A 15,380-nucleotide genomic window follows, 5' to 3' on the forward strand; every position below is an offset into this window, starting at 1 on the left:
AACAGGTGCGCGTAACACTTCCCGATGCGGTCTTTTTGAACGTAAACACCTCGATTAGGTAAGTAAACATGCGATTATTTTATTTAATACGAATCAATGTTGAATTGACATGTGGCCTAAAGTACCCGCGGGTGCCTCTAGTTTATCACTGACGTTTGCATTTTTCAAGACAGTCATCCGTTTTAGAGAACATTCGTGCACAATGCACTTGATGGAAACCCTTCCCCGTCCACCTCACTATATTATACGGCATAAAAAGTGTTTTACTACGTTTGTAACGAATCAGAGACTCACCGGGTGTTCTGTTATGCCATAGAAAGGTTAACGGTACATTAAATAGTAACCAGGACGTAAATTTTCTAAGAAAACGGTATTTTTAAATTTTGCCTTCCCGATTCACTATATGAATTGATGCACTTCCCGATTCACCTGCCCTAAAGTTAATTAACTTTCATCGGCGTTCGAACGTTTCTACAAGAATTTAAAAGATTACGAAACTGTGTCAGTTTAGTTAGCCAAAACAGCATCTTTGTTTTATAATAATGTGATGCTGGCCGAAACCTCTTTCCCTTAACACCTGCATGAGTGCCATATTTCTCTGCAATCCAAGTTTAGACTATTTTGTGCCGGATATTGCCAGCTACGAAAATCAACGAAATGACCCCGTTATCAGTCTCTGACTGGCGTACAATATACATGTATGCCGAACCAAGCCAGTATATGTAAAGACAATTTTTTTGTGGCGTATGTGACAGTTTATTTCACAAAATGACGTCCTTTAGCTTACCTGCTGACGATTTACTTTCACATTGATTTAAACGAGTTAACAATTACCTGAAATGTGTATGGTTTGGTCGTATCATCAACAGTCCATACATGTAACTTTATGATATGTTCTAAAAATAACCTAAATTTCATAGGCCGAATCCCCTCATCATCTTTTAAAATATATTTCATGTTTAGTGGTAAGTGGATTTTCCACATTAAACATAGCTTTCTAAAAATAGAATAGAAGTTTCATAATGTTTTCTGTGAAATTTGGAATATTTCACAAGTGTTCATAAACCTGAACCTATATAATAAAACAGTTGTTGACTCTTGAGCCATTGAATATGATGTGATATTCACCGGAAAAGGACAATATGGACCTCTTCCGATGAATATCACAATATATCCAATGGCTCAGTACTTAGTCAATAATTGCATAATGTAATTTTATGTCGGTAAATATAGGTACCACAGATATGTCAGGTTCCTATAATGCAAGTTTTTGAAAACCAGAAGTAGAATCTAGATCTAGTGGTGTAACGTCTGGACTCAGTTTACTTAAGAAATGGTATATCACATTCAGTGATTTGTCGCTGATTAAACATTGTTTTGACTTCAGATGCGAAGGAATTAGCTCTGTATCAAGAGGGCGCAGCCCGAGAGATATACAAATAGGGGCCTAAATCTTCGCATCTGAACGACCAAAAATGATTTCATTCAAAGCAAAGCAAAGCAAAGCAAAGCAGTAAATGAGATATAGATCTACAATGTATTGTTTCGATTCAAAGACGTTACCGAGGCTTTTAGTAGAGCTAGATCTACATCCATATATTAAATATTTGCCTGTTTTCTGTTGGTTTCTTTTCCAGCGCGCCGCTTTGCCGTTTGACGCTATGACGTAATAATTATGACGTCAGATCAGTGAATAATTGTAAAAGCTGAAACGAACCTCGTATCAAAATCGTGCCAGAAATCTGTCACGTAAAAATTTCATCAAATGAAATGCCATGGAGGTCGGCTAACATTTTACTGTAAAATCCGTAGAAATAAAACTATCATTTCTCCAAGTCTACGTTATATATATAGTGTTAAATTGTCACCTTATATTTATTTTCTATCTTTTCAGATCATAATGGATGCACCTCAGATCTGTCGGCATTGTGGGGAGCTATTTAGAAGCAGCTCCACGTTAAGACAGCACGAAGCTAGGCACACTGGTTCAGCTCCATATAAGTGTGATATATGTGGACAAATGAATTTCTCAAAATCGTCCCATAAACTTCACTTAATTCGCATTCACCTTGGGCATAAATCACACGTTTGTATTAACTGTGGAAAATCATTCGCAACAGAGGTGGAACTCAAGCGCCACAATGACAGGGAGAACAAAAACTAAAAGTTTAAGTGTTCAATTTGTGATTACGTATGTGAAAAGAAGTCAGAGTTGGAAGATCACGAAAGCAGCCATTCTGGGACGTTCAATCACGCTTGCGATATCTGTGGCAAGGTATACAGGCACCGTTCAAGCCTCAAATGTCACGTTAAACTACACCAGGAGTTGAAAATCAAATGCGACCATTGCGAGAAAGAGTTTCGAAGCAAATCCTACCTGTCAAGGCATGTGAAATTAGTTCATATGGCCGCTACAAGGAAATGTGAAATGTGCAATAAAGTTTTAACGCTGAACTATTTCCCAAGACACATGAAAAAAATGCATCACAATTAAAGCATTTTAATTGTAGGAGTCGTGTCAAGTGGACTAGTATAGCTTTATATTAACGTTACTTTGTGTTACTGTTCAGTGTTTACACTACATTTTAGAGTAAAAAGAATGTACGGCCTTTAGAGCTTTTTGTCACATTTTTGATATTCTTACAGTTTGTAATATTCTCCTTTTTATTTTGAATGGATATTTCAGATTTATTACTAGTCAGAACAACATAGACTGAAAAAATGGAAGTAATACATATGACATTATTTTCGCGAACACATTTGCTTCTTGATATCGTAAAATTCTCTCTGCGTTGAAATTTACAGTTTAATTTTTTTGTCCCATGTTTACTTTTCTTTTCCTTATTGGCATTATTTTTCCATTTTGAATGCATAAATATGAATATTTCACAAAGCGACCGTCCATAGTTGTTGCTTAGTACTAGAGTAAACGTCGTTTACTTTTACAAGACTTTCGAGTTTCATTTGTAATATCTGCCTAAAGTTATCTATTTATACAACAAAACATCTTAAGTATATGACAGAACATCTTTTGAAAATTTAAAAAAAAATAAAATACAAAATGAGCGTTAAAAACAGCAACATAGATCGCCGAACAAAATGATTATTACTGGAGTCCTTATTTAAATCGTCGTCCATAGAATATTCTATTGACCGGTCTATAGTTAAACACTACATTTTGCTCCGCTATAGTAAAACTTTAAATTTTATGAAAACTCTTTCTAATGCCGGTATTCGAATGTTTTTGTTTTTGTTTTTGTAAACATAACTTTGTTGTACAGGTTAAATTATTTGTTTGATATCGTGTAATAGATCGCTTCTTTAATTGATTTACTGTCGACTTACTGATGACTTGTAGGCCAATATGCAAAACCTGCTTTCGAGTTTGAAGAGCAGATAGTGTCGACTATTGACTTGCATGACATTCACTTAGTTTTTTTTTTCATAGTGGATGGATAAAGAAACAATGTGAACTTTATTCCAGGAACAAATTATGTTTCACTTGAGATTAGTTTTTTTATTTCAGTCATTTGTTTACTATTGTTCTACATGTTAAACATGATCAGAAGGTGATTTTTGTGATTATGATACCCATCAAGATAGTTGACTAATTTTGTAATTTTAACAAAACATTAAAATATGTCTTTCCTGTCTGTCTGCCCAGGTGTAGCAAATCCTCGCCCGCTTTAAACTTCTGTTCAAATTGTAGCATTGTGATAATGATTGGTGAAAAAGTCTTTATACGTCGAAATTTACTTCGACATTACTTTTTATTACATACAAGGGAGAAAGCCGTATAAATTTCATCGTAGCAATGTTGTACAACTTTTTAATTAAAGGTCATTGCATTTATTCTGAACATAGCAGCTCACCCGGATTGCTATTTTGCTTTTATCTTAAAATTACTGAAATATTCGAAATTGACTTGAAGTTCCTAATTATGGATTTACGCATTAATATGCATAGTGTATTTCAAACATATTACAGAGATACACAAAAAAGTGTTTTAGGTAACAGGTGTATTTACATATAACAATACAGTCGTGATCAAGGAAAATGGTTAAATATAATACGGATATGGAATAATCTTTTCGATAAACACGACAATGCTCTTATTTTGTACATTCTTGTTGTTGCCAATTTTCTCGTTATAACGTGTTTCGCTAGTAAGTAAATAAACAGCATTGTTGTTTATTTTTCCTTATAAAAGACTGACGCTGTATTCGTTCAATTTTGTTGAATATTTGAAATAGTTTCAACTTACTGAATTACTTTCAGTATTCTTAAGTTACTGGGAAAATAACAAATGGAGGATTAGCTGCTTTATCATCTATCTTGTCAGGGGTATTGTGTGCTGAAGAATCTGTGATGATAAATTACAAATCATTTCAAGTATAGTTGTTTGTTGACTTTGTTGTTCCCTTTTAAGTGAGAACAGTGCGCATCAACGGCTGAGATTTTGCGATAATAGGCTAAGCAGTTTAGTCTTAAAGAGAAGTGAATAAAAAATAAAGATCATTAAAATTTCATGGCACTGTATTTCAAAAGTATATAGCAAAAGTATCATAAATATTTTAATTTTTGAACTAGTATCACATAGGACTTCACTGACTAAAATTAGCATACCAATGACTTTGTTAAGAATTGTCAACATATTTATCAATGTGAAAATGTTATTAGCGGTGTAAATAATGTCTTTATAACAAAATGCTCTACTTCAGTTGAAAGTACATAAAGACCAATCTTATGATGTAACTTGCTACACTACAGTTTGTGCTAATGTCTAAATATTTTGAAAAGTTAATATTGTGTCCCTGCTTTTTCTGTTTTACTCTATTCCCATCCTCTTGGTAGGTAACAGTTTGGCTTCGTTTACCCTCGCCTTTTCCCAGCGTACGCCTAAGGCACCCTTTAGAACAGCATTTCTTTGCCGCGATACAGTGCCCTCTCTTTTTTTTCCTGAACATCTTTTCCTTCCTTCCGTGTCGAATATGTGATTTCTGAAATTCATTGACAGCAAGGTTAAGATTTGCAATTGAATCAAATATTTTTAGGTAGTTTTAAGCGATTGAAAAACGGGAAGTCTTTTATCCGGAAAACATGAAATACAACTTGGATTCGGCCTACGGAAATGAAAATAAGTTTACGAAGTAATGGCAGCCTGTGGGTACATATATTACAAAGGCGCTGTTACTGTATTTCTAACGTTAAAATATGATATTAAAACATCATTGAATAATTCAAAATAACGTATTTAAATTAGCATGAAATGTATTAAATGTATTTATCATGGTCAAATATCTGAAAAATAAGAACACGGACCAAGGCATTTCATATCACCATATAATATACCGTATGTTTATTTACAATAATGAGAAAATTCATTAACTTAAATACATAAATTAAACTAGAGCGACATTGTAGAAAATGTCTATTTGCAAGAATGCTAAGGAAGTTCTGATATTCCCATAGACTCGAACGATGAACCACAGTGGCAGACTGTCATAAAATACGCCCTTCACCGAATTGGCCTAATTTAAGGTCTATAATCCGAAAGTGCCTAAGTCGATATGGCTGGTGTTAAAACTTGGCCAAGATATTTTGCCCACAAACATTGTCAGCAAGTTTACTGAAGATCGGATGAAAACTGTTCGACAAGGCTACATTAGCAGATTTTGAGTAATACAAGGGTCATAATCCACGAGTGCTTGGAGCCATAATCCAAGAGTGCCTAGAGCGATTTCGCTTGTTATCAGACTTAGTCCAGATATCATGCCCAAAAACATTGTCACAAAGTTTTAAGAATTAACTATAATCCCTTTGTCTTAAGTACATCAAAGGCAGGTAATATCGATTTTAGAAATCTTAACAATTGAAATTGGCAAAATCATTTTATGAAGCTCACCTCAAAATGATACTGTCTACGCATGTTCCAGTTTGTGTTGTTTGCCTTGCCTTAAACGCGACTTCTTCAGACTCACAGTTATCATATTCCACCAAAGGATAAATTTTCTTCGAAGACGTTCTGTGTGTGAATGGTCTAGAAAAGATGTAATTACATTTACTTTAATCTGCAAAACTATCTTGGGTAACTTGCAATGATAAAACATCGTAAATATATCAGTCTACTTAAAGAGAATTCCTACAGTTTTTTTCCTTTCATAGATTTTTTTTTAATTCACATATATGATAGGAAAATTTGTGCTGAAAACAATGAACAAATAAAAACAATAGGTCACCATGTTTGTTTTTGTGAAAAATAGTTTTGAACACACCCACTGTTGCTGAAACTGCCAGCGATTTTTGAACATTTTCATAATTTTCTGCTTTTTTATAAATACCAACCGAAATATACATCCAGGCAGCACAATACGGATTTTTCTTTTTACAGATTTTATTATATACTTATTTGGTATCATAGTCATATTTGTAATACTCTGTCCTTACAATAATGGGTACAAATGGAAAAAAATATTGTTTCATATTTACTTTTGTGAACTTTTTCAATGAAAAATACCCATAGTGAAGAATATCTTTTTTTAAATTTTGAAAAAACTCTTTCATAGAATTTTTTCTTTTTCTTCTTGTGTATAGATAATTGTATTGTGAGCATAAAAATGGCTAAAAATGTATGGGTCACCAGGCTAAATTTTATGTTAAGACCGCTAGAATACAACACCTGTTCGGACGGAAATGGCGCGAACCTGGCCAAATTGATTACATGTATGTCTGCTAAAAGTTAAAAAAAAAGTTTTAAAAATTCTTAATTTTTTCTGTAATTGAATACTAAATAATCCGAAAGCTGATATTGTCTTATCAGTACTAAGTCAATTATCTTACATTATATGAACAACACTGTCTTTGTACTAAAATGCGATGTGAAAACACAACCACAAAAATAGCAAGATACCTGTCAGGCATGATACTTGTCAATACAACATAAACCAGTATCAACATTTGATTACTGATATAACTTATCAAAAATGTTATTTCATTCAAAATTCCTCATATTTAAGATTGTCTGTAACATGTTTCAACAAATGTTGACTTCAGTTCAGTTTTCCATAGAAAGTGTCGGCTGCGCAGAAAGATGCGCATAAAAAACTATAGGAATTCCCTTTAAAGATATCAAATGGCCCTCTTTCACTAAAATATTTTTATCTCTAGATATTTACTTCAAGTGTATAAAATTTTCGTCAAATATATACAAACTTACAAGAAAAAAGTCTGCATATTGAGCTACAGTCATAATAAAATGTCATTTAACAGTTAAAAAGCTGTCAGTATTTTAGTGGTAGTAATGAATAAAATGAAATCTTAATACCATAATATATCTTAACGTTCTACACAAACTATCAACAACTTTTCTTTGTTGTTAAAACCATGTTAAATCCGAACAATTAAGATTTGCCCCAAATCGTTAAAGTATTTATATGTTTACAAATCAATTTGAAATATACCTTTCCGGGTCTAGTCTAGTTTGCATTTGTTCAACCGTCTTGCCAATATACTTTGCAAAATCGTCACATGTGACTGTCCCATGACTTCCCCTGTCCTGATTCGTTAGCTCAGCAAAAAATGTTTCACCCATCATACTGCTGAAAGCCCTAGTATTGTACGTTCCTGTCAAGAAATATAATTGCGCTTTAGCGTCAATGTTGGAGATCAGTGCCTCCCAAAGTTGAGACGGCCACCCATTTACATACATTCCCGCAGGCGGAAAGGAACCGAAATCATAATTCCTGAGTAATCTTTCTCTCAATTTTAACCTCAGCCGCATCCGGTCTTCTGCTGACATGCCAGGTTCATCTTCTGCTCGCCACCAATCATTAATAACACGACATAAGGAAGCTGCATCATGATCGCCATTTTTGATCATGGCCGCTTGAACTGGAGATCCGAAATGTGTGACAGCCATGGGCATTGACATTGGATCAATTATTTCAGATACCATTATTGGTGTTAACAGTGTTTTGCCTTGCTTTGCAACCTTCATCCATGGCGTGCTGTCAAGGTTTTCAATCCCCCTTTACAAGTTTTTCTTCTTGTCCTTGTAAGTAAATGTGTAGAGTCGATGCTCCGAACTTCTATCTGTTTTCTTGTTGTACTGAATTCAGGTCTGTATACCCAGAATGAAGGTTCATTTAGCGGTTCTATTTTAATTTCGTTCTTAATAACAGAATCTGCATACCATGTATCCTTTTCTGTTGGCCATACGTATTCAGCATAGGCAATGTTAAGAACTGATTTTGGAACTTTTTTCAGAGCATGTGCTGCTAGCATTTTGAGCGGTTTGACACGGCATCTTTGGTTGGGTTTTTTGTCAGTATTTTTTGGCTTTGTAAATGTAAGTGTACCTAGCTGTTTCGTTGACAATTTCAATCCCAGTACTGTACATATCTCTTCAATTTTTATTTTCTTTCTAGCATATTCTTTAACCGTTACTTTTTTTCCTAGAACTGTTTTAAGATATCTTATTATCACCCTTTTTTTCGACATCTCGGGCTTGTTCAAGGTTTTGTTCGGCCGTAAAAATTCCAGTATGTCTTCTTTTTTTTTATTGTCCCATATTCCCGTTTTGTTCGCGCATGTATCTGTTCTTAACATAATCAGTAGACTAGCGGCATCTTATTCTTTAATTTCATACAGAGCATTAATGTTTTTCTTTTCCAAGCACGTTTCCGACCTGTCACTGATAATGTTATTGTCTATCCGTGCATTTATTTCGTTTCCTTCAAGTGCATACATCTCTTCAACTTCTATGTCATTTTGTTCATTATCATCTTCACTATTTAACATTTGATCTAAACTGACAGCCCAGTCCTCTGTATTGACATTGATTGATGCTATTTCTTCAACAATGGACCGGTCGCTGTTGGTCGCTAATACATTCACTGTTTGTTTATCATACTCCAAGTTTTGTAAAACTTCATCAAATACGATATCCAAGGTTTCTTCATTATTTACCATTTGTTCATTTGCATCTTTTGGCTTTTTAATTTTCTTCTCATTCCAGCCTTTTGATGGTGTTTTTGGAAGCCTTTTTCCTCCGTTCGTACAAACTATAATCGTTCTCCATGTACAGTTTAATTTCGGAGATTCACTTTGCTCCAAAAACCATTGTGGAACATTTGCCACATTCTGCAAGGCCTTCTCTAATTCGGACTTAGATAATTGTTGTACTTTCTTCCAGACATCTTTCTGTACTTGGAATAACGTCAGTGGATTTCCAGTAATGTCGCGCACTACAATATTATGCCATTGACCATCGAAATTGCAAGAAGGCACATAAATACCCGAAACATGGCATTCATTTAGAAGTGTTTCCATAATTGCACGGGTTGTATTCGTACTAAGGCTATAGCCTTTTGCACACCAACATATTGGTGACCACAGAATTTGATTTTTTGTCCACGTTCTGTCTAGATCACATATGAGAAACACCAAAGCCTCGGTTGCCTTTTGACGCCTTAAATCATAGAATTCCTTGATTAGCATTATCAGGTTGTCGTACAAAGTGATTACATTTGAAATGACTATCTCTTCATTTAACGATTATCTAGACATTCACCTCCTCCTGCAGCAATTGACTGAAATTCTCCGAGAAATTCAACTTTCAAAATGATTTTCTTTATTTTTTCCTTTAGTGTCTTAGTCCTTGTATCAAGTTTAGTTGGTCTTTTTGAAAATTTTTCATTAAGAAATTCTCTTGCTAAAGTAAGAGCTTCTCTAAATGTTTCAGTATCTCTAGAAACAATAAAAGCTGTCGTTATATCGGGTCTCCAACATACATATAATAGTTGTTCCACATCTAGGGCCTCAATTTCTGAAATGCATTGTAAATAGTACCTGACAGGGAACTCTGTGTGTATTTTCTTTACTGGGCACTTGAACTCAACTGCCATTTTCGTCTCTCCAGCCACCTTGTCTTTTAAGCTTCCGTCCGGGGAAACAACCAAAAATGGAGAATTGTTTTCATCAAATGTTATACAGCCTTCCTCCTGATAGACTAACTGCGGCTCATACACTGGTAATATCTTCCCTATTAGCGTTGCCGTGGCATTGATTTCATTCTTTGTACCGTATTCCATGTTTTTTAAAGCCTCTTCAGATGGAGCTGTTTCCTGTTGCCCGCAAATAACCTTCAAAAAGTGTTCACGTTGTTTCTTCAGTCCATCAAGGCCGATTGCGTTATAAAAAACACTCCCTGTGACTTTAGCTTTATTGCGTAATTCAAACCAACCCGGAGTACGTTGTTTAATCTGTCTTGTTCCCGGAGACTCATTTTTTTCTACTGGAATATAGCGCGAGTGGCTAGTAACGTCTACAGAATGTCCACTAACGTACGTGCCTAAAGAGTTCTGAATATAGGCTAAGCAGTTGCATATATCACTGATAATGTTAAATGAATTGTCAATATACTGGTTTAATTCATATACAAATGCGTCAATAGCACTGATAACGAAGACGAATTTTCCATTTCTCCAATCTTTACCACCTCTCTCCTCAAACTTTTTTCTGGCATATTCTTTTTTCTCTTTAATTTCGCGAGCTTCTTTCAAATTCATTGACACTTTTTTGTGAGTTAATTTCAGATCATTTATGACTTGTTCTTTCTCTTCATCGGTTAAATTATTCACATTGTCATTCAAATCGTACTTGGAAAATAGACGCAGCACTATATTATAACGATCAATTTCTAATTCCAAATCAGCTTGCTTTTCTAACAAAGACTTCCCGTCTTCAAATCCGAGCAGATCTATATCACCGGAATCTGCAGTCAAACCTTGCTTTAATTTTTTGCCATCAAATGTCATACATAAAGCTTTGTCTTGAAATGTTGGCGCTAAAGCTGTCATAACATCTTTGTATATACCGGGTCTCCGTTTACCATGCTTTATTCCCTCTGACTCGTACGGCGTAAACGTTCTAAGGGTAGCGACATTTGGAACTGCAAAGTTGATATCAGATTTTGCTGGTTGACAATGGCCCTTAACTCCTTGAGGCCGATATCATAATATACATGCTGCGGCGAGATAAGAATCACCACTTGACGTCGAAGAACATTATCTGACCTTATCATAATCACACTCGTGTGCAGTCAATTGAAATCATGCATGGAAATATTATTAACATTGGTGTAAATCAAACAATACTTATAAAATATTCAAAGTTTAATCAAATATTTATATATATCCACTTTTGTCCGTAACTTATATCCAAATAAAATAATAATTTCACTTCGAAACATTCACCATTTTTACAAACCTATTGCGTTTCATAAATATTTGAACATTTCCGATTTCATTACATTTTTCACATGTGAACACGTTTAATTCCAATAAATAGAAATACATTATTAACACAGAGTATTTGCATCAGCATTACTCAAAATTAACACCCATTTTTGAGAGAATATCGATGGTTTATTTTGATGTAAATTATTTCTAAACATGTACACAAACGTTGTGTGACACGCACTGAGACAGCTAAATTGTAATATTTACACCCATCTTTGAAGAATTATTAAATTTACGAAAAGCGTTTATTTATACACATTTTTATGTATGAAACATGTTTTGCTGTGTTATTTTTATCCATTTGAATTTAATGCAGTGTAAGGGTACGAATATTTCAGCTTTCTAAAACTTAAAATTTCCCGACCATTTATTTCTCTGATAATGAAATTTCATCGTCGGAATCATCATCCGACGAAACTTATACGTCAAAATCAGCATGATAATGAATATTTTTCTTCAGTGTAAGAAAAATCTCTGGCAGCCGACTTTATTTTAATCTTTTGAAATACAGTATGAACGAAACACAGCGGAGTTCGTCTTTTTCATTTCGTTTACCGCATATTTACAAACAATTATTTTAACAAGGAAATTAATTATTAGCATTATTAATAATTATAACATCTAAGAAATAATAACTGGTATGCCAAATAATTTTGCTTTTTATCAGGATTATCAAAAATTAACAAGTATGTGACGCAATCAGCATGATCTCGGTGCCGCGACTATACTCGTCAATCGCCGTCCTGGGGAGTCCTGATAACGCGCGTATAGTCGGATCTCGACGCTACGGGGGTAGAAAATATAGCGCCTTTAGTCGCATATCGGCCCCAAGGAGTTAATGGCATCTCCTGACACTATTTGAGTAGTATTCGAAAGGAATCAAGATCTTATTGTGACTTAAGTTGTGTGTACGTGTTGTTAAATCAAATACAAGAGGGCCATGATGGTCCTATATCGCTCACCTGAGTACCATTGCTCTTAATGATAAGATCAAGTTTTGACAAATATCACATAGGCATACACTTTAAAATATCATCGGAATAAATATTTTCTTGTAACAATCCCTTTTGACCTATGGGTCACGTACTAGTCATAGCCAATATCCATACCAAGTTTGAGGGTCCTTGACTCAAATGCTGCAGTTTTGTACACAATAGCATGACTATTTCTTACCCTGGAAGACTTAAATAACATTTAAAACCAATCTCATTATATGCTGCTGAGGTATATTCATTTACATAAAATAAAGGGAGGTAATTTGTCATACATTCAGTCAACAGTTGTCATTGTCCGAGTCCATCTGATTGCATAAACGACATTTCAAATAAGTATCTTCATTGGTTACTGAGATACACCCATTTTAATTTGAAACAAAGGGAGGTAATTTGACATAAAATCAGTCCATACTTATCTACCCTGATTGTCTCAGTCCAACTAATGACAATAATGAAATTTCATATGAGTCCTATTAATACTTACTGAGATAAATCCATTTTTATTAAAATCAGGGGAGGTGATCATGAATTGGTATGTGCATGTAGAAGATACAGAGTACAAGCCTTTACAACAATATATAAGAAAAGTAAGTTAAAGGAGAAATTTCTTACCATGAAAGATATAAATAATGTATCAAACCAATCTCATTAAAAGCTGCTAGGTACATTCATTTACATAAAAAATAAAGGGAGGTAAGTTGTCATAAATTCAGTCAATATGTATCTTAACTGATTGTCCAAGTCCATCTGATGGCATAAATGAAATTTCAGATCAGTACCTTTATAAGTTTTGGAGATATACCCATTTTAATTTGAAGTAAAGGGATGTAATTTGACATACAATCAGTCGATAGTTATCTACCCTGATTGTCTGTGTCCAACTCATGACAATAATGAAATTTCAAATGAGTCCTATAAGTACTTACTGATATAAATCCATTTTGATTAAAATCAGGGGAGGTAATCAGATATAAATAACTCCAGAACCTATGATTGGATCTGACAGATTCATCATGGAATCCAAAATTTATTGTTATTGAAGATTTTTTGCAAGTTTGTATCGAAACAAACCATAAATGATGTCTCTATATGGCTGCAAAAGCCAAAATAGCAAATTTTTGACCTTTTAGGGGCCATAACTCTGGAACCCATGATGGGATCTGGCCGGTTCAAGAAAGGAACCGAGATCTTATGGTGACACAAGTTTTGTGTAAGTTTGATTAAATTAAAATCATAATTGAAGCTGCTATTGTACAGACAAGGTCAAAATAGCTACTTCTGGCCGTTTCAGGGGCCATCACTCTGGAACCCAGAATGGAATCTGGCCAGTTCAAGAAAAGAACCAAGATCTTATGGTGATACAAGTTGTGTGCAAGTTTGGTTAAAATAAAATAATAATTGAAGCTGTCATTGTGCAGACAAGGTCAAAATAGCTTATTTTGGCCTTTCAGGGGCCATCACTCTGGAACCCATAAAGGAATCTGGCCAGTTGTAGAAAAGAACCAAGATCCTATGGAGATACAAGTTGTGTGCAAGTTTGGTAAAAATCAAATCATAAACAAAGATGCTATTATGCAGACAATGTCAAAATAGCTAATTTTGGCCCTTTCAGGGGCCATAACTCTGGAACCCATAATGGGATCTGGCCAGTTCAAGTCAAGAACCAAGACCTTATAGTGATACAAGTTGTGTGCAAATTTGGTTAAAATAAAATCATAACTGAAACCACTATCGTGCAGACAAGAAATTGTTGACGCACGGACGGACTGACGACGGACGAAGGGTGATCACAAAAGCTCACCTTGTCACTACGTGACAGGTGAGCTAATAAAATGGTACTTCTATCATGTTTTTAAAGGTAAAAAATAACAATTTTTTTTCTCTTTCGGGGGTCAATCAGGAGCCGTAACTCCGGAACCTATAATTGGATCTGACGGATTCATCATGGAATCAAAGATCTATTGTTGTTAAAGATATTTTACAAGTTTGTATCAAATCAAACCATAAATGAAGTCTCGTCTCTATATGGCTGCAAAAGCCAGAATAGAAAAATGTTGGCCCTTAAGGGGGCTATAACTCTGAAACCCATGATAGGATCTGGCAAGTTTTCGAAACGAACCGAGATATTATGCCAATACAAGTTAGTTCCAAGTTTGATTAAAATTGTTTGCAAAATGTCGTCTTTATCGTGTTCACAAGAAATTGTGGACGGACGACGGACGAAGGGCGATCACAAAAGCTCACCTTGTCACTACCTGACAGGCGAGCTAAAAATGTCCATTGTAGATGAGATGGCTTCAAATTTTAAGATAGGGGCACAAGTGATGCTGATGAAGCATAAAAGATACCTTTTTACCTATCAACTTTTTGTATTGTAGTTGTTGGAAGCCATCATGACTTGCCATGTTCACACTCTGCTGGACTGGCGAAGGCACAACATATCTAAATCAATTAATCTAAATCAATCATATGACATTGGAGTAGGCACAACGTATCTTAATAAATTATAAGGCATATTGGTGTAAGCATAACATGGAATCCTCAACATGACTACACGCTCCGGCAAACGGAATTAATTGAGAAATATATAGCCCATTGGATGTAGGCCGAGGTACATCTCCATCCAAATGGCGGAAACTTACCGTACTAAAATTTAAATCATCCAACATGCCATAAATGTTCGTATGTATAATATTGCCATACATAGAAAGATATCAATTTAAAACTGAAGCAGCAGTATCCGAATTGTTAGTTTTATTTAAATTGAGCTCCCCGGGATAAACAGTATTTATTATGTGAGCATAAACGAATTATCCATATTAAACATGTCATCTAGATAGCGTGATATATTATCTAATGCAGTAATAATGTCTGCCTGCGTACTTGGAAGAAAGACTCAACATAAAGTCAAGTTTGAATGATTCATAACAATATAACACACATCTGCGACAAGGGATACACAGTTTGTCCCCATGGGAATACCAATTACTCGTCTGAAAACTGCATTCCCAGATCTAACGTTAATGTTGCTCAATAAAAAGGAAAGGTCAACATTTTATAATGTTCAATATGCAGCTTGTAAAGA

General features: G+C 34.7%; 1 protein-coding gene across 1 annotated transcript; it reads right to left on the reverse strand.

Moving 5' to 3' along the window:
- Nucleotides 1–4,544: 4,544 nt before the first annotated feature.
- Nucleotides 4,545–10,990, reverse strand: LOC123553445 (uncharacterized). The gene is made up of 3 exons (XM_045343157.2): nucleotides 7,461–10,990; nucleotides 5,906–6,040; nucleotides 4,545–5,000 (listed from the first exon to the last, which is right to left on the reverse strand). The coding sequence occupies exon 1, from the start codon at nucleotides 10,857–10,859 to the stop codon at nucleotides 9,549–9,551; it is 1,311 nt and encodes a 436-aa protein (XP_045199092.2). The 5' UTR covers nucleotides 10,860–10,990; the 3' UTR covers nucleotides 4,545–5,000; nucleotides 5,906–6,040; nucleotides 7,461–9,548.
- Between the last annotated feature and the right edge of the window lie 4,390 nt (nucleotides 10,991–15,380).

The sequence above is a fragment of the Mercenaria mercenaria genome, chromosome 4 (genome assembly GCF_021730395.1).
Source record: "Mercenaria mercenaria strain notata chromosome 4, MADL_Memer_1, whole genome shotgun sequence".
NCBI lineage: Eukaryota > Metazoa > Mollusca > Bivalvia > Venerida > Veneridae > Mercenaria > Mercenaria mercenaria.

Coding starts and splice junctions, on each gene's coding strand:
- LOC123553445 (XM_045343157.2), bottom strand. CDS start 10,859: ATGACAGCTTTAGCGCCAACATTTCAAGACAAAGCTTTATGTATGACA.